At 45.0% G+C, this 19,987-nt stretch overlaps 1 protein-coding gene and 1 non-coding gene across 2 annotated transcripts; both read left to right on the top strand.

Moving 5' to 3' along the window:
• Positions 1-18,096: 18,096 nt before the first annotated feature.
• TRNAP-UGG (transfer RNA proline (anticodon UGG)) lies at positions 18,097-18,168 on the top strand. The gene has a single exon. It is a non-coding gene; the product is annotated as a tRNA-Pro (tRNA).
• Positions 18,164-19,134, top strand: LOC114277257 (large ribosomal subunit protein bL12c). Its single transcript, XM_028219129.2, has one exon. The coding sequence runs from the start codon at positions 18,354-18,356 to the stop codon at positions 18,906-18,908; it is 555 nt and encodes a 184-aa protein (XP_028074930.1). The 5' UTR covers positions 18,164-18,353; the 3' UTR covers positions 18,909-19,134.
• The last annotated feature ends 853 nt before the right edge of the window (positions 19,135-19,987 follow it).

Raw genomic sequence — 19,987 nt, 5'->3', positions numbered from 1 at the left:
AGAAGAATGGATGTCTGTAGCTCGAGCCTGAGCCTGATCCGAGGATGACATACCGGCAGGTCTCATCATCGGAATACGAGCTTCTGTCAAAGGAGGCATCAAATATATGTGACGATAGGTGGCGTAGTCCCCCTCCGCAACATATAGCAAAGCATCGCTGCCCAGCATGGCGCCGACTACCTCTGAGAAAGAGAGCCTGTCGGCAGTCCGCATACTAGCGGGAGGTACCGCGGGAACATCCTGAGAAAGATACCCCCGTACCTGGCGCAGAAAGCGCTCCCCCAGGAACCAGACTCTGCCAACTGGCCCTTCGAGCAGGACCCTATACCGGGAGATGCCTGACGCTCCGGTATACTGAAGTAGGAGATCATCACCCAGAGGCGCCCAAGGCTGCCAAGTAATCTGCGGATGATAAATGTATAAACCAATCAGAAAACGAGAATGTACAGAGCAAGTCAAAGATGAAAAATGAAAAGAACTGAAAGTTCTGAAGTACCTCTGAATGTCGCACGGTGTCGAAGTACTGCCGTAGGCGAACCAGGGTCTCTCGAGGCCTCGCCCGGTGCGGGCCCTCAAATATCAATGAATATGGGGTCACGGGAATCCCCACCACCTCCAGCTTTGGGGCTAACGATGGGAAGTATACATAAGCCCATAGCTGAGAAAAGCAATGCAGAATATAAGTACGAAATGCTGAGAGCAAAATGCAGACTGTAAAAGTGCGCTGTGGGTGCAATGTACAAGTAATGAGAAGCAGAAATGTAAGTCAGGGGGACAGAAAAGTACCTCCCAAGCTCTCCAGTAGCCGCCAAGTAAGTCGCCCCGCCCGCGGGAGGTCGCGCTCATGTAAAAGTAGAGGGTAGCCAGGCCAGCGCCACCCCAATCATTTCTACTGACCTGTGATAGGTCAACCAGAGCGCTCAACAGGTATAGCCCAATGGTGTTCCCTCTGTCGGCGAACAGGGTAGTCCCGAAGAGGAACATCAGGAAGCCACGAGCATACTGCTCTGTCTCCTCGGGAGTCTCGGGCACCATCTCTGCCCGCCGAAAATGGGAAGAGAACCAAGTGTATCTGACTCTCCCTGAAACCCTATCAACAGGTGGGCGAGCCCCCAACAAATACATCCAGGCGGCCTCCCACTCGCCCATATCCTCATCATAGGGGATGGGCCAACCTCCGACATCAAGGCCGGTCAATACAGCGAAATCAAAAGGGGTCATAGTCATGTCCCCGGTAGCAGAGAAATGAAAGGAATTGGTGGAGTCCTACCATCTCTCTACCAGAGCTGCCATCAAGGTCCTCCTGGCAGGACAGCGTGACAACCCGACACAGAAGGGGCCAAACCCCGCCAAGTCTACTAAGTCTCTGACGCCCTCCGGGAGCTCAGCATACCAATCCCGTGCCATGGTGGAGCCGTACCCTCGCACACTGCGGGAACCACCCTGCATTCAGAATGAATATATGTGTCAATAATGAAATAAATGGGCTATATACCAATGATAATGAAATGGGCTGTGTGCCAATAAGATGAAATGGGCTGTGTGCCGATGAAGTAAAATAAGCTAAATGCAAATTCTATCTACCTGGGCTGCGTGTTCAGAAAATTTTGAATTTTGGGCTGCGTGTTCAACTTTCAGTTTAATTTGTGGGCTGCGTGTTCACTATCTACCTGGGCTGCGTGTTCAGAAAATTTTGAATTTTGGGCTGCGTGTTCAACTTTCAGTTTAATTTGTGGGCTGCGTGTTCACTATCTACCTGGGCTGCGTGTTCAGAAAATTTTGAATTTTGGGCTGCGTGTTCAATTTTCAGTTATTTGTGGGCTGCGTGTTCACTATCTACCTGGGCTGCGTGTTCAGAAAATTTTGAATTTTGGGCTGCGTGTTCAACTTTCAGTTTAATTGTGGGCTGCGTGTTCACTATCTACCTGGGCTGCGTGTTCAGAGAATTTGAATTTTGGGCTGCGTGTTCAACTTTCAGTTTAATTGTGGGCTGCGTGTTCACTATTTACCTGGGCTGCGTGTTCAGAGAATTTGAATTTTGGGCTGCGTGTTCAACTTTCAGTTTAATTGTGGGCTGCGTGTTCACTATCTACCTGGGCTGCGTGTTCAGAAAATTTGAATTTTGGGCTGCGTGTTCAACTTTCAGTTTAATTGTGGGCTGCGTGTTCACTATCTACCTGGGCTGCGTGTTCAGAAATTTTGAAATTTGGGCTGCGTGTTCAAATTCCAACTATTTTGGGCTGCGTGTTCAACTTTCAGTTTAATTGTGGGCTGCGTGTTCACTATCTACCTGGGCTGCGTGTTTAGAAAATTTGAATTTTGGGCCGCGTGTTCAACTTTCAGTTTAATTGTGGGCTGCGTGTTCACTATCTACCTGGGCTGCGTGTTCAGAGAATTTGAATTTTGGGCTGCGTGTTCAACTTTCAGTTTAATTGTGGGCTGCGTGTTCACTATCTACCTGGGCTGCGTGTTCAGAAAATTTGAATTTTGGGCTGCGTGTTCAACTTTCAGTTTAATTGTGGGCTGCGTGTTCACTATCTACCTGGGCTGCGTGTTCAGAAATTTTGAAATTTGGGCTGCGTGTTCAAATTCCAACTATTGTGGGCTGCGTGTTCACTATCTATCTGGGCTGCGTGTTCAGAAAATTTAAAGTGTGGGCTGTGTGTTCACTTTCGAATTCGGGCTGTGTGTTCGACAAATCAGTGTTTGAACCGTGTATTCTAATGTGAGCTGTGTGTTCGCAATTAATCAATGAGCCGAGTATTCAGAAATTCAAGTTTTGAAACTACGTGTTCAAGATGCAAGCAAAAGTACTATGTCACAAGCTAAATGTTTAAGCATGGCAAGGGTGCGAAATGTAAAATACAAAAGATGAGGTAAATACCTCTCGGGCCTCGTGGGAGAGATGCTGCTCCGGCTCTCTGAGAAGCAGATCCCTAGGTGCTCGCTCATCAAAGCTGGTGAAGTGGCGAAAGACAGCACGTGGAAGAACGTGTACTGGTGGACGATACCTCCCGGGAATAAAAGGGCGAGTCCTCGAAGGTAGGGTCATGGGATCGAAGTCATCTCCGGCACCTGAAAAGCCTCCACCGTGGGAAGAATTGCCCGCCATGTTCAAGAATCTGCAAAAGGGGAGCAAAAATGAGCAAAATGAGCAAAATTGGAAAAAGTCAACAAAAGTCAACTCTCGGGAAATAAAAAGTCAATAAAAGTCAACTCCCGAGAAAATATTCTAAATATTAAGATGAACTTACCTCAAGTGGTGAAAATGCAAAGAGAAGCTCCGAAGCCGGAATTTAATCGCTCCAAAGTGTTTAAAACTAAGTGTTTTTACGAAAACAATTTGCGCGAGGCGTTGGAAAACGCGCGTAAAACTCAAAACTGGAGAGAAAAGTGTTGAAAGAGGCAAGAAATGAAGTGAGGTTCGGCTGCCATTTATAGGCCTCAAGCCTTGGGTGAAAAGGCATGCAAAAAGGAGGGGAAAAGACCAAAATGCCCCCGGGAAAAGGGCATGGCCGGCCGGCCTCTAATAATAGCTGGCCAGCCATCTGCTTTTTGCAGAAATGGCCGGCCAGCCATTAGCTTTTGTGGAAACCGGTTGGACACCCCCCCTTGGGAAGATAAGTGGCCGGCCATGCTCTCCACATGCTCACCTAGCTCTCTGCAAATTTTGAGGAAGATCGGAGTTCCCGGGACCTGAAAAAAGTTCAAGAAAAGTACACTTCCGTTCGCGAAATTGCTCCGTCAGGACTTCGGTTTCAAGTTCTGACATGTCTCTCATCATCATTCATTGAAATCAAAGTGTATCCCTTTTGAATGAGTTGTAACCTTTCAAAGAAGCAGATCGGAGGCCGCGATCGAGTTACCTTCGCCAAAACACGCACTTCCGTACTCGTTGTTTCACGACGAATGAACACCCTGAGTCATGCTCGTTTTGTACTTTCATGCACATATCTTGCATTCTCATGGGCATGCTCACATTGTCATGTACATTTCTTGTTATTTGTATACCTCTGTGTTGGAGCATGCGTTGTCGCGCATGTTCCACTCTTGCATTGCGATGCATACACTCACCGACGCCGCGTGTGTCGAAACTTTCGGAATCGCGTTAAATATTTGTTGTTAGCATATTGTACTTGTTGCAATTTCTCTCTTTTGCAGGCACGATATTGTATGTACGGTTCAATTGAGGCTGGCGCAACCAGACGAATCGCGCAGTTATCGTATCTTCTCCGTGTGAGACATGGCGGAGATTGAATAATCCTCCGCATTCTTAACTGCATGAAATGTAGTTGTTGCTTTGCATTCTTGCTTAAAACTGTTGCATCTATTTGCGAATACTTGCTTCATTACAGCTTGCTGCATTTGCATAATCATTGGGTTACCTTCGGCTTCTTGCATATCATTTGCATTTTGCCCCCCCTTGCCTGCGGGCATGCCTGCGGGCACATCTCTGTCTATCTTGTATGTTTGTCTGAGTCTTCGGCCTTGTCAAAAATAGGTCGTCTCGGGGCTTTGACATTCACTCCCGTCACTTGTGACTTCCGAGTTCTGTCAAAGAGGGGCAACTGTAGACACCCCATTTTTGACCGACCTTAAGACTCAGACGTCACCGATTGAGCGCTTGGTGATGTTGCATAATGTGCTCGTTCAGAAGTTTCAGAGTCGCGGCCGTAAGCCCTGCCTCCGGACTTCCGAACCCTTTTCTGTGCCTTGTCTCGGTTTGCAAACCAGACTCGGTTTTCTCTGTTTCTTTTCCTGAAGGGAGGGAGAGGTCTCGTAGACCATCTCTCAATGTCCGTAGGCTACATTTGGTGGCCGTAGGCCATTTTGCCCATTTCGGAGCCCGGTTTCCGGTTTTCGGAGCCGTCAGGCCGTGTGCCTCGGTTCGGGACCGCCTAACCACCTCCGTTTGCTTTGATTTTTGGCATACATCTTATTTCATCCATTTTGAGGGACACTGGGGGCTGAGAAACCCACTTTGAGGTCGAATACCATTTTCGGTGCTTAACGGCCCATTTCCGGGACCCCGAACTGCGTGTTTTGACTCCGGAACATTCGTTTTGCAACGGTTTTCGCTCATTTTTGGCAGGTACCTCTGTTTTATCACAGGGAAGGTCACTGAAGGGTGGGAGGCCAGCAATTGTTGCAGCAACCAGTTATCTCTCCTCCGGAGCCTCCCGGCGCCCGTTTTTGCAACTTCCGGGCTAATGTTGAATACCTTAGGGGTAGTGTTGCCAACTTTCAACCACATATCTGTGATCTACACATCTGGGAGGCCACTAAAAGTTGGGGGCCGGCCATTAAGGTCACCTGACCCTTTTGACCCCTTTCTTCCGGGCTAATGTTGAACCCCTTGGACCTTTTTTCTTGAACTTTGAACCACATATCTGTGATGTACACACCTGAGAGGCCCCTAAAAGTTCATGGCCGGCCAGTAAGTCAGCTTGACCCTTTTGACCCCCTCTTTCCGAGCCATTGTTGAACCCCTTGGGCCCACTTTCTTGGAACTTCAATTACATGGTTGTGTTGTACACACATAGGGCTACCTCCCCAATATCTGGCCGGCCAGAAAAGCTTGTTGACCCTTTTGACCCCTAGCCGGCCGGCTAGGGGGTGTGGCCGGCCGGCCACCTCCAGCCAAAGTGAGAGGCCGGCCGTGTTCTCCTCACTGTAGCCTTTCCAGCTGTGGGGCAATATCCCCCAGATATTTTCTGTATCCGGGGGATATTTTGGGAGAGAGTTTTGCTCTCCAATTCACCCCCCTTTTACACCCCTTTCTTGACCTTATAACCAGCTGAGGGTCTTCTTCTTGGGGGTTAGAAAAATTCCTCTTCAAGCACAAACCCTAAACTCCATTGTCATCCTTCTCAATTCTCCAAAAAACCCTAACTTCTTAACCTTCATTCCTTCTACACCACCAAGCTCTACCACCACCATCTCATTTCCAGCAGCAAGGAGGGATTCTTGAAGGCTAAGGGAGCTCCAAATCAACCCAAGAAGCAACAAAAGCTTGGATCTTCAAGGGTAAGTTACACTTTGATCCTTTTGACCCTTTTCCTTGATCTATTTCTAAGCCTCATTTCTTTTTGGTTTCAAGCTTCGGCCCTAACAGAAAAGGGCCATATTTTGAGCTCATCTTCACTTCTCATTAAGGGCTCAACCCTGTTTGAGCCCTCCATAATACACTTGCTTCATTGACCATCTTGTATGTCATAGTTTTGCATGCTATTTTTGACCCATGAGCAATTTATTTTCGAGCATGTTGTAAACTGATATGAGGCATATTTTGAGCCCCTCTTCAACATTGGAGAAGGGCTCAACATTGTTTGGTATTTCCATATGTCACTTGTAGTTATATCCCCTATTTGGCCCCCATTTTTGCATAAATTAGTAGCCCTCTTTGCTTCTGTTTTTGGACCTTGGTCCGAACTGAAAGTAGTCTTATTTTTGGCCTATACTTCATGTTTCATTCACACATTTTTTCTGTTTGGTGATTATTTTATATACTTCATGTTATAGCACCTTTTGGGCCTTGTTTTGCACCCCATTTTTAGCATATTTGTATACTGATTTTGAGGCTGCCATATACTGTAAATGTTCATATTTTTGGTCCATCTTCAGTGTTGTAGAAGGAAATTTTTCAGTTTGGATTTAGCTTATACCACTTGCTTCATTACCCCTATCTTGGCCCCTATTCTTGTATGCTATTTTTGCCATGCTTATACTTGCTGTTTGACCATGTTTATAACTGGAAAAGTGCTTATTTTGGGACTGTCTAGCTTTTGTCTTTGCATTGCATGTCCATATTGTGCATGTTTAGCATAGCTATAGATCATTTCGGGTGCCTAATGTTACATTTCGGGACATTTCCTTGCATTTCATGTCATTTCGCCTCATCCCGGGGCTGTTTTCCCCTTGTTTTGTTGCTGAAATTCCATTAGCATGCTTGCATATCATTTTTGCCATGTTGCATCACATTTCATCATTGCCTCGGTTTGCGTGCCCGTGTGCACGCATTTCGAGGCACCTCATTTTCTGCCATCGGCATCTTATGTGAGTGTGGCTGAGGCTCTCTCATGTTAGTATAAGTCCATTTGTCATTTTCCATGTCATTTGCATTGCGTATGTATTGCCTCGATTTGCGTGCCCGTGTGCACGCATTTCGAGGCACCTCATTTTCTGCCATCGGCATCTTATGTGAGTGTGGCTGAGGCTCTCTCATGTTAGTATAAGTCCATTTGTCATTTTCCATGTCATTTGCATTGCGTATGCACCGCCTCGGTTTGCGTGCCCGTGTGCACATACTTCGAGGCATCTCATTTTTATTGTATCTGTCATCGCCTCGGTTTGCGTGCCCGTGTGCACGTACTTCGAGGCATCTCATTTTCATCATTCTGTCGTCGCCTCAGTTTGCGTGCCCGCGTGCACGCATTTCGAGACACATGTCATCGCCTCGATTTGCGTGTCCGCGTGCACGCATTTCGAGACACATATCATCGCCTTGGTTTACGTGCCCGCGTACACGTATTTCGAGACACATATCATCGCCTCGGTTTGCGTGCCCGCGTGCACGCATTTCGAGGCATTTCATTTTCATAGCATTGTGTATGTTAGGATTGCATCTTAGTTGCATTTCATGCATATCATGCATATTGCATCGTGCTCGGAATATGAGTTAGCCCGGGCACGGGAAACGAGGTACGTTTCGTACTCCGAGTGACGGAATGTGTCTCAATTCCCCAGTCACCGACACTCCGGATTATCCATGATGGAGTTAGGTTTTAGCTGTAGTTTCATGTGCATTCATCCTATATTGAGTTGTGCATTTCGACTCCTCGGCCATCATGCCTCGATATGCGTGATTGGTGGCACGAGGATCGAGACATGCATATATCTGTGCAAATACATTGCTGTGCCCCTTTCCTGCTCTCTGTTGCAGCAAAATCAAGAATCAGCAATTTTTCAGGATTCGGCACGCATTTCGAGGATAACTGCTAAACAGAGGCTAATTGGGGCATTCCGGTGGATTTCCGCGCAAGACGATCCGGACATGCATCATCCATCAGAAGCAAGACAGTCCCTGGCTTGCACGCCAGTTTTATTTGCTTTCTTAGTCAATTCATTAATTAATTAGAAATCTGTAATATTCTTTTATTCGGGACTGTAATATTTAGACTGTATTATTTATTCGGACCCTCCGAGTGAGGGCACAACTGTAATAAGTGTGGGTGAGTGTGATGTATGTCTTCCAATCCCACGTCTTTCTCCCTTTTATTTACCCGCTTTTGTTGGTTAGATTAGGGCATATTTAAATTAGCATACAGTATGATAGCATGCTTGTATTCATTCATCTGTTTTGCATACATCGGGCTCGGCGCATCATACTAACCGCATTTGTATTTCAATTCCGAGTTGAATACATGATAGTTGTAGCATTTCACATGCCACCTTAGAATAGCCGAGCCTACTGTAAATTGCATTTTGCATGTGTCGCATTAGGCATTTCTGTATATTTAAGATCATGCATGATTTCTAACAAAATTTCTATTTTGGCTTGGAGTACTCGGTGAGTTTTTATGCTTTAGCATCCTTGCATGCGTGTGAGTGAATGCCATGATAGCATGCTTACCATGAGGCTATTTGCTTATCTGACATAACTGCCTGAATGCCTGTGGGTGAAGGTTGAGTTATCTGAATTGGAATGAATCATCAAAATGTTTCAAACCTACCTGCGGTTAGCAAACCATTTTCAAAAACAAACATAAAATGTTTTGTTCCAATTCGGGCGACCCGGTCTATACTTATATGCTGTGAGCATCACATAGTAACCTAAGCTAATAACCGGAATAAGAACTCACAATGTTTTCAAAAATTGATATCATGGTTAGTAGAGGCCGGTCTATGACCGGGCGAGCGGGGGTGCTCACGAAGTGACCTTCCCCAATCGTACCCAAGTTCCCGAGCCGAGACAACTTTGGTGATGACGGACACGTGACCTTTTGGCACCGAGTCAGGGTTTCCTAAATTTTCCAAAATAAAATATTTAGGTGGCGACTCTGTATCTGGCAAAGCAGTCCATGTTTGGTACTACTTTTTCAAAAATCAGTTTTCTCAAAACGATTTGCCAGATTTGGACTCTTTGGTTCAGATTAGGAACCGGGACAACATTGCGAGTCCGAGCTGTAGCGAGGTCCCCCGCGGGCTTGTTACAATGGGCGTGAAAAGCCACGTTTGTACAAGAGACCACTAACAAGAATGTAATTGGACGACCAGGCCCTGACTTTGGCGGCCTGCTGTTTGTCATCTGGCAGTTCCCCCGTTGTCAAAATAGAAAGATGCGGGACGCCCATGGGATAGGTTCATTTTGGAGGAAGTGGACTTCCTGTTGGTTGGAGGAAATGGCAAGGTGGGTCAGGTACTCGAGGCGGACAACGTGGCTGAGGTCTGACTAGTCTGTAGAAGTTAATTAGGCCATCTCATCTGCCTTGGAGTTTTCCGCCCGGGGAATGTGCTTGATATGGAAAGTATTGAAGAGGCGAGCAAGGAGGGGTGCAATATCCCTGTAAGCCCGCAATATGTCTTCCTTTGCATCGAATTTCCCCATAATTTGTCTGACAATAAGCTGGGAATCGTTGAACACCCGGATATGGCTGACACTAATGTCTCTGGCTAGGCGGAGACCTGCTATTAATGCCTCATATTCGGCCTCATTATTGCTTGCATCGAACAAGAATCGGAGAGCACACTTGAAATAACTGCCCTCGGGGGCAGTGAGGATGAGACCAGCCCCACTGCCTTCTTTGCGGGATGATTCGTCGACGTTGAGGGTCCAAGAATAGGGGTCTTCTGCCTTAGTCTGGGGTTGATGAGGTGGTGGGGCCGTGGTCGGAATGGGATTAGTGAATTCCAAGATAAAATCGGCGACAGCCTACCATTTGATCGTTGTTCGAGGTCTGTAGGAGATATCAAACTGGCTAAGCTTGACTTACCATTGCATAAGTCGGCCAGACAACTCTGGTTGTTGCATGATTTTCTTCAACGGTTGGTCGGTGAGGACGTTAATAGAGTGGGCCTGGAAGTAAGGTCGGAGTCATCTTGAGACTATGACCAAGGCTAAGGCCATTTTTTCAAGCAATTGGTAGTTCTGTTCTGCTCCCCTGAGAGCCCGACTGATGTAGTAGACCGGTCGTTGGACAGAGCTGTCTTCCCTGATGAGTGCTGCACTAACTGCGGTGTTTGACATGACGAAATAAAGAAAGAGGGGTTCGACCATGATTGCTTGAGAAAGTAAGAGGGGTTGGCCATGCACTGTTTCAACTGCTGAAAAGCCTTTTCGGATTTTGCTGTCCACTCAAAAGTTTGCCGAAGAACTCTGAAGAAGGGGAGGCACTTGTCCGTTGTGCAGGAAATGAAGCGGTTGAGGGCGACAACTCGGCCAGTAAGCCGCTGAACCTCCTTAACCATTCTGGGTGACTGCATTTCAATTAAGGCCTTGATCTTTTCGGGGTTAGCTTCGATGCCCCGCTGACTGACCATGAAACCCAAGAACTTCTCAGATCCTACGATAAAGGCGCATTTCTCCGGGTTAAGCTTCATTTGGTACTTCCGTAGGGTGTTGAAGGTCTCTCGCAGGTTGGCCAGATGATCAGTGGAGACCTTGCTCTTGACTAGCATGTCGTTAACATATACCTCCATGTTTCGACCTATTTGATGATGAAAGACGGCATTGACCAACCGTTGGTAAGTGGCTTCGGCATTTCTGAACCCAACGGTATCACACGGTAATGGTAGGTGACCCTGTCGGTGATGAATGAGGTGTGTTCCTGGTCGGACGGATGCATCAGAATTTGGTTGTACCCAAAGAAGGCATCCATGAAGCTGAGCATTTGATGGCCGGCCGTGGTGTCAACCAGCAGATCTATGCGAGGAAGAAGGTAGCTGTCTTTGGGGCAAGCTCGGTTGAGGTCAGAGTAGTCGACACAAAGTCACCATTTACCATTATTTTTATGAACCAGAACCACATTCGACAGCCATTTGGGGTAGTCCACATTTGTGATAAACTGTGCCTCAAGGAGCTTATCTACTTCAGAAACAATAAGGTTATTGCGCTCCGAGTGAAAGATGCGTTGTTTCTAGCAGATGGGTCAGAAATGGGGCTCAATGCTGAGACGGTGGGTGATGAAGGAGGGGTCAATACCTGGCATGTCGGGGTGGGTTCAAGCAAATACGTTGCTATGCTCAATCAGGAGGGCGGTGAGGTCGGCCTTGGCCTGGGAGGATAGTTGGCTGCCAATCTTGGCAGTTTTTGCCAGGTTGGTGGGATCGATGAGGACCTCGACGAGCTCTTCCACTGGTTTCTCTCTGACTAGCTCGTCCTCGTCTCTGACTTCGAGTCCTTCAATGATCATAGCCTCCTTAAGCTTAACTTCTTTAAGTGAGGCGACATAACACTCTCTAGCCACGGTCTGCTCTCCCCTCACTGTGCCAACTCCAAGATCGGTGGGGAACTTGATGGCAAGATGAAAAGTGGATGTGATAGCTTGGAAGGCATTTAGGGCGGTGCGGCCAAGGATGATATTGTAGTCAGAGGGGCAGTCGACAACAAGGAATGTGAGTAACTTTGTGGTCTGCCGTGGGTATTCGCCGATTGTGATGGGAAGATCGATGGAGCCGATGGAGGTCACTCGATCACCAGTAAAACTGACCAATAGGGTTTGAAGAGGGGAAAGACTTTCTTCTCTGATCTTGAGCTGACGGAAACAATTTAAGAAAATGATGTCGGAAGAACTGCCATTGTCGACGAGAACCCGTCTGACCTTGTAGTTTGAGAGAAGGGTAGAAATGACGAGAGGGTCGTCATGAGGATATCGGATGTCTGTGCAGCTGGCGTCCGTAAAGGTGATGGGCTCCGTCCACTGCTTGGGCTGTTTGGAGGGTCGGTCCAATGTGATAACTTCTTTGTCTGAGCCTTGCCTTATTTTCCTAAGTTCCGTCTGCTGGGCCGAGCGGGATGGTCCTCCACAAGCAAGCCCGCCAACAATGACTTTGATTTCTCCAATGGGCGGGGCGGGGTTACCTTGTGCCCGGAGTTGTTATGGGGGGCGATCATGACCTTGGTTGGGTTGTGCTAGTTGCCGTGGAGGGGTGTGCCGACGGTTGTTCCTGATGGGTTCAGTCATTTGCCTCTGCTGGGGGCAAGCTTCTGTGAACCGACTGAGACGGCCCTGACGGATCAAGCCCTTAACCTGGTCTTTGAGGTTAACACACTCTTTGGTGTTATGGCCGTGGTCTTCGTGGAAGCGGCAGTATTTGGACTGGTCTCACCGGTTAGAAGGAGATCGCGACGGTTGGGGCCATTTAAGGGGATAATCTCGCTGAATCTGGTTCATGATTTGTTCCATGGGGGAGTTGAGGGGTGTGTATCTTTCGAACCGGCCGGGCGGTCGGGCTGACGCCGACTGGTCGGCTCGGGGTGCCCGGTCATTGTACTGAGGTGTTTGGTGAGTGTATTGGGTATTTCTGGTTTTTGAGTCCTTTCTCTTCTCTCTAGGGGTCGGGTTTTTTGCTATTGGGTCTTGTCGGGCGGCTAGGGAATCTTTGACATTTATGTATTTTTGGGCTTTGGAGAGTAGGGTTGCCATGGAGGTCGGTGGGTTTTTTGAGAGGGAGAAAAGGAAATCAGATGACTGTAGACCGGCCATGAAAGCCGTAAGGATGACCTTGTCATCGTTTTTCGCTACCTGCAAGGCTTCGGTGTTGAAGCGGATAACGAAACTGTGCAGCGACTCCCCCTCGGTCTGACGGATATTGAGGAGTTGGGTTGCTGGACGTAGCTGGTGCTGGGCTCCAATGAAATGGTTGAGAAAGGAGTCACTGAGGTGCTAGAAAGTGGAGACAGAGTCTGCTGGCAGTTGACTAAACCAAAGTCGAGCCGACCACTTGAGTATTACGGGGAAAGCCCGATACATGATCTCGTCGGGGAATGTGTGGAGGATCATGAGGGTTCTGTAGGTCTTAAAGTGATCGACTGGGTCCATTGTACTGTCGAAAGAGTCGATGGTGGTCATTTTGAACTTAGGGGGTAGAGTTTGTCCTGGATGGAGGCAACGAACGGCGAGTTGGCCGTGATGGATGGTTTATGCTGTATGTTCTGCATGACTCCTTAGAGCTAGAGCTTTATGGCTCGGAGTTCTGTATCCCAGAGAGGAATATTGTCACTACCGGAGAGGAGCAGGGGCTAGACGCTACTGGCCTCTCCTTCGGGGGTTGGTACCGGGACCGATGGATGCGGGGCCCAGGGTGGCAGGTTTATATCTGAGAGGGGAGCTCGCAAGCCTTTCAAGTTGGGTGGGTTAGGCTGCAGGATAGTATGGCTCGGGGCTCGTTCTTGGTTAGGTGGAATATCTGGAGGTGGTGGAGGAGGCATAGGAAGGTTTCTTTGGAGTAGAGCATTAATCAGGGCTTGGTTTTGCTCGGCCAAGCGGTTAATGCTGTTGGTGAGCTCGGCGAAATACTGTGGTGGGTTATTTGGATTGGGAGGGTCGGCTTGATGATCGAGAACATTGGGGTGAGAAGCCATGGATCTAGTTGTGACCATCCACCTTCAAAGGTGATAGGAGGGGATTATTGGGAGAGGGTCTCCGGCGACAATGAGCACAACTGGCGCGCGAAACAAAAACCTTTCCCACAAACGGCGCCAGCTGATGGTACAACGGGTTCCAGATGGAACGGGTCGGGCTGATCCACGCTTCCCAAACCGGTGTCTGAGTGATCAAGCCCACGAGGGAACCTGCACAAGAGTTCAACGGGTAACGGAGAGTCCCCCAGCGAACCCTTCGACGAGCAAGTTAGAAAGAGAAGTTGATCGTAGAGATGGATTAGAGATAGAAAGCCTAACCTTCTTCCTGTCTTCGACGTCTGCTTATATCCTCTGGTAATCATTTCATTGTCCTTTCCGACTTGTCACCTTGGCCGAAAGTCTATGCTCTAGCTTACCTTGTTCATGGTGAAGGCGTTTTGTCCCGACAGAGAAGGGTTATCGCAATAAATACTGTAAAGGGCTTCATTAATGGCGATGTGCCGTGGCAATAACTTTGCAGATCTTTGTCTGCTTATGTGCCTTGCCCTTCCTTTGCCATGTGTCTTGATGTCATTGGTTCTTATTGCTACGTGGGGCTTCAGTAATGCTGGGCTTTAGTATTTGAGATATGTATTTGGTCCTACATGGTGGGCTATAATCTTTACGGGTGTCACGACCCAAACCCGCCTCTATGTGTTTAGCATCGTAATCAGCCAGTAATCTATGATTACCAAAGGCCTGCTTAACAGTAACGACAATAATATAGAGTAGAGGGGCTGGCGAAAGCCAATACAATAAATAAAAGATGTCCAATGAGTTGTGAAAACCTGAATGCAAAAAGATTTTTATAAACATGCCACATTGATAAACCAACATATATGCATACGTCATATACACAACGTCCGGGTTAGGGACCAAGTCTTTTCCACAAAACTGTGCAGTCAAGTCTTAAACACTTATTACAAAACAGAGACAGAAGTGTGGAACTGAGATACCCCAGAGCAGCCCTAGCTTGAACAGACATGGAACCTCAAAGTGAGGTACAAAGGTTGGCTTGACAAAACGGGAGCTTAACTCGACGCTCCTAGCTTCGGCCCGGTGCTTGGACACCTACATATAAATATAAACAGTGAGCTAAAGCCCAGTGAATAACATATGCGTAAAGAGGTTAAGAATGAATGTCCTTTCAGTAATTAAAATAACCAATTGTATCAGTAAAACAGTTACTCAATCAGTGGCTCATATTTCATGCCATAACAGTTATTCAGAAACCATAATAGTCATGTGTGGTACATCCAATAGCAAAATAGTACAATAGGTCTTGACAGACCGAACAGTTAGTTGATAGCTATCAAACAGTAAACAATAGTGGTCCTTATATTAGAACCGACAAAGATCTCTATAACAATAGCAGTAACAGTAACAGTAGGTTGCTATGGATGCCACGAGTACAGTTTACAAATAGGACAAACATTCATTCATTAAATAAAGACATTTCAGTAAGCAGTACAGTTGACCATTCAGAAAATAATCATAATTGAACATATCTTTACAACATTGTTACTCGCAGAGCACTGGGCTACAAGTAGGCTAGTCAGCGTCCTCGGGTGCCAACCCTACACAGTTGTAGAATGAACACACCCACTAAGTTACACACTTGGGAAAAATAGCTTAGCTCCTAATCTTGACTTAGTGTGGTTCTATAACATTATCCTCATTAAGATGCCTTAAACTTGGTTTAGGAATGCCTAGGATGGAATGAGGATGCAAAAATGTACCTTAGAACACTTTTCAAAATTTTGTTGAAACAGGGGTCTCGCTCGAGCGGACTGCAAAACATATGAAAAAGTACTGGATGCACGATTTTCACGCTCGACGGACGCTTGACCTCCGTTCGAGCGTGAGACTCAGACCCTCGCTCGAGCGTGAATTCTCTCGCTCGAGCGGACTGCAAAACATATGAACTTCTGGGCATATGCATTTCACGCTCGAGCGTGACTTCCTACGCTCGAGCAGAAGTGCATGTACTCAGAGTGTACGCTCGGGCGTGAAGTCCTCCGCTCGAGCGTGGATCTAAAATCTGGAATTTCCAGATTGATCCTCAAGCACAAAATTCAATTTCTAAAGCTTCAAACTCGATTCTTTTGGGCTAATTTCCTGGAAAACACTTGAAGACTCACAGTACAACATGTTTCAAAGATCAATTTATGAAATCAAGCCCAAAAGTAAGCCAATTGAACATAAAATTAAGTGTAAATACGAAGAATAATGCAAAATCATACATGCGAGAGTTTCCAAGAGCTCTAGTGTTCCAAAACAAGATCAAATGCAATGTTGAGCTCAAAATCATGGTGAATTCATGGACCTCTACCAAAATATGAACATCAATGTAAGAGTTTTCATGAAAACAATCTCAAAATGCAAGAATATGTACATGCATGCATGAATTAGCTCACAATTCAACTCTTCAAATTAATTCTTGACTCTAACCTCCAATATTTCCATGAACCATGCAAGAAACAACTTAAATTCACAATTGAAAGGATGAATTTTCTACCTTATGTCTTGAATTCTAGATGTGGAAACTCAAATATGCAAATTTCCCTCAATTCTTCTAAATCTCCAAGCTAATTCTTGATGAATTCAATCTCCTACCAAGTCTCTCTCTCTCTATCTCTCACGGTTTTGGTCTAGGAAAAGTGATGAAGAGTGATGCCATGCATATATAAATCAAGACTAAATAAAGGGCCTAGTATTGTCTACTTAATGGCAATAAGGTAATTACTTGAACTAATGTGATTTAACAATTTTTAATCTAATTTAATCGTTCCAAATCAAATGTTAATTAAACCTACCATAAAATCACATAAATTCTAATTAGCATAAAATATCAATCAATTTCTGAATCGGTCGCCGATAAAACTTTCAATTTGCAGTTTGAAATTAAAACACGAACAGATCAATTAATGGCAGACAGATAGAAATGTTATTAAAGTAGTACATTCATGCAATCAATTCAGAATTTTAGTCTGATCAATTACTTATCATACTTAATTAGAGATTAGTACTAATCAGAAGTGAGGGTTGTCGCAATGGGCTTACCCATGTCAATAATTACCACTCCTTCCATCCAATCTTTTATCCTATTAATTTATTCCAAGAATATAACTCATCAATTAACTCATTTACATTTATGCTCTATTTGAGGTGAAATTGAATGAAATAGAATGGTAATTCACCATTCTCTTAAAATAATGAAAAATGATTTCATTTATAATGCATTTATCATTATTTTTGTAGTTTAACCAAACAGGTGAATGAATTTTTTCTTGATAAAATGATCATTTTATTCCAATCAATCAAACACTATTTTATAGTATAATTTATTCCTACGATCTTATTAAAAAATTTATCCAGTGTGGGAACAACTTATTTTAACCAAAAAAAATAACTCCCAAAAAGCCAACTATTCTTCCTATTTGTTTACACGCCTTTTGTAGAATGTGAACTAAAATAGCAAGTGGCAAATGATTCTAGGGGTGGGCGCGGGTCGGTTGTGGCCACGAAACCTCCAATTCGCCATCCGTCCGTCAGATTGGCGGATTGAAGAAAATCAATCCGCATCCGTCCGCCAATCCGGCGGATGTGGATTGAGCGGATTGGCGGTTTGGCGGATGGATGCGAATCGGTTTGGCGGTTTAAAATTTTATAAATTTTCAACATAATTCAACTTGTGCACTTCCTTAAAAAAAAAGAAAAAAAAAATATTACAGTCAATGACTTAAAAAAGTATTACAATCACTGTATGCCTTATCCAAAGAAAGAAAGTTTGAAACTTTAGAATATCACGATCACTGTATGCTTCATCCACATATTACAATTACAACATGATTCATCCCTATAAAGTATTACAATCTGTGATTCTTAAAATATAATAACAATTCAAACCACCAAAACCATAAACAGAGCAGTAGTAGAGATTGAATGTCTCTATATTGTTACATCTACATATGTTTTTGAAAACAAAAACCAACCAGCATATATCATATTTTTTATTTATTATTTTTAGAGTTAGATTTAAAAACTAAAAAATATAGATGAATAATATGTTTATTTTTTTCAATTCAAAAATATATTCAAGTTGAAAACTTTTTTTCAACAAAATATTTAAACTCTTTTTCAATTGAAAACACAAACATAATATTTAAACAAATTGAAAATACAAAGTCTTATAAATTACTACAGGTGCTCGCGATTTGGCGGTTTGGCGGTTCGGTTGCGGCCAAAAAATCTCAAATCCGCCATCCGTCCGCCAAATTGGCGGATTGGAGAAAATCAATCCGCAACCGTCCGCTCATCATCACGCATCCGTCCAAAATGTGGCGGATCGGTTCGATTCGGTCGGTTTTGGCGGATCGGTATATCCGCTGCTCACCCCTAAACGATTCTGACTGGTGAACAAAGAATCATATATTTTATAATATGAAACTATAAAAACTAATTTCCTCCTGTGCGGGCATTTGGTCTAGTGGTATGATTCTCGCTTTGGGTGCGAGAGGTCCCGAGTTCGATTCTCGGAATGCCCCGCTTTTTTTTATCCCACCTGCCAAACAGAAGAACTTTAGATTCAAACAGAGCTCAGCAATGTTATCTTCATTCTTACCCACTCTACCCTTATCCTATCTTCTTCCTGTTGTCCCAATCTTCACACTCTCTCTGTCTCTCTCTCTTCCTCCTACTCTCCCTATTCTCTCTCTCTCTCTGTGCAAAAATGGCCTCAACTCTCTCAACCCTAACCCTCCCTTTGCCCTCTCACCCTCCACCATCCACCTCCTATCCTACCCAACCAAACCAAACCCTAAAATTCCCACTCCGACTCCAACCCACCTCCCGCCGCGCCACCTTCCTCCGCCCCATCTCCGCCGTCGAAGCCCCCGAAAAAGTAGTCAAGCTCGGCGACGAAATCTCCAGTTTATCCCTCGCCGACGCCCAAAAACTCGTCGAATACCTCCAGGACAAGCTCGGCGTCTCCGCCGCCGCCTTCGCCCCTGTCGCCGCAGCCGCCGCGGCTCCCGGTGCCGTTGCTGATGCTCCGGCGGCCGCCGTAGAGAAGACGGAGTTCGATGTCGTGATTGAGGATGTGCCGAGCAATGCGCGGATTGCTACGATTAAGGCGGTTAGGGCTTTGACGAGCTTGGCATTGAAGGAGGCGAAAGAATTGATTGAAGGATTGCCGAAGAAATTTAAGGAGGGAGTGTCGAAGGAGGAGGCGGAAGAGGCGAAGAAGCAGCTCGAAGCAGCTGGAGCTAAGGTCGGCATTGCTTAGAATCGAAATTGATCGAATTGTGGTAAATTCTCTTAGTTTTGTGTATTTTTTTTTGGGAAATGAAAGCAATTTTTAGTCAGATATAGTTGTATTATGCTTTGAATGGTAATGAATTGAAACCCAAAAGAAATTGCTTTATTTTCTCAATTATCTATGTTTTCTATGTACTACATGTATTGTTGCTCTTATAGTGTTTGTTAAATTGGCGGAAAGTTTACTCCACAAATTGGGTACATCTTGAATTCATGTTTGAGACTATGACTTGATAATAAAAAAAAATTGGCTTTTTTTCCGGGTTTGTAGTAGTAGGTGAGGAATAAGTTACCCGTGTATGATTTAAATTTGTGGTGTATATATTACTGAATCAGGAAAACCTTTTGCAACCTGTGCACCAAAAGATAAAAACAAACAACGCCCACTTAGTACACATTAATGTGTGTTTGGGAGGGTAAAGATTGAGTCTACACCTAACCTTTGGCATAATACACAAATTAATGTGTGTTTGGGAGGGTAAAGATTGAGTCTACACCTAACCTTTGGCATAATACACAAAGTGGTGGGCCCAAGACTTGAACCCATAACCTCAAGGTTATTAGGTTAAGTTTTAACCATTGAACCAATGGTCACGCCTTTGTGTACCAAAAGATGCAGAGATTTATTTCTTTTTGTTATTTTAAGTGAGTATTTAAGTAAAAAACAAAAACTCTTCAGTCCTAATAATTGATAATATACTTTGCAGAGATATAGGAAATCCCAATAGAGAGAGCAAGAGATTCCAAGTATGTATGAATATCATGTGTGAGAGCATTAAACTATTTATGGAAACAATTGATTAGTCTAATTTATCTTGGAGCTTGTTCTGGTACATTCGCTATGATGATTGGACTGTGACAATTGGGTAGTCAAATAATTGCATTTGTGTTTCTTTGACATGCTTTTTTGGAATTATGCCAAGTAGTGTGCTTTGGAATGCTCTGATTCTAAATACATTTTATGGATGGATTCATGGTGCAAAATGCAGCATAAGGATGAAATTGTGATGAATAGATACCGAATTTTTAGTGTAGACTGAGCAAGTA

Source organism: Camellia sinensis, chromosome 4, assembly GCF_055761805.1.
Source record: "Camellia sinensis isolate YWXY chromosome 4, ASM5576180v1, whole genome shotgun sequence".
Lineage (NCBI taxonomy): Eukaryota > Viridiplantae > Streptophyta > Magnoliopsida > Ericales > Theaceae > Camellia > Camellia sinensis.
The sequence above is the reverse complement of the archived record's forward strand: the minus strand, read 5'-3'. Positions and strand labels throughout refer to the sequence as shown.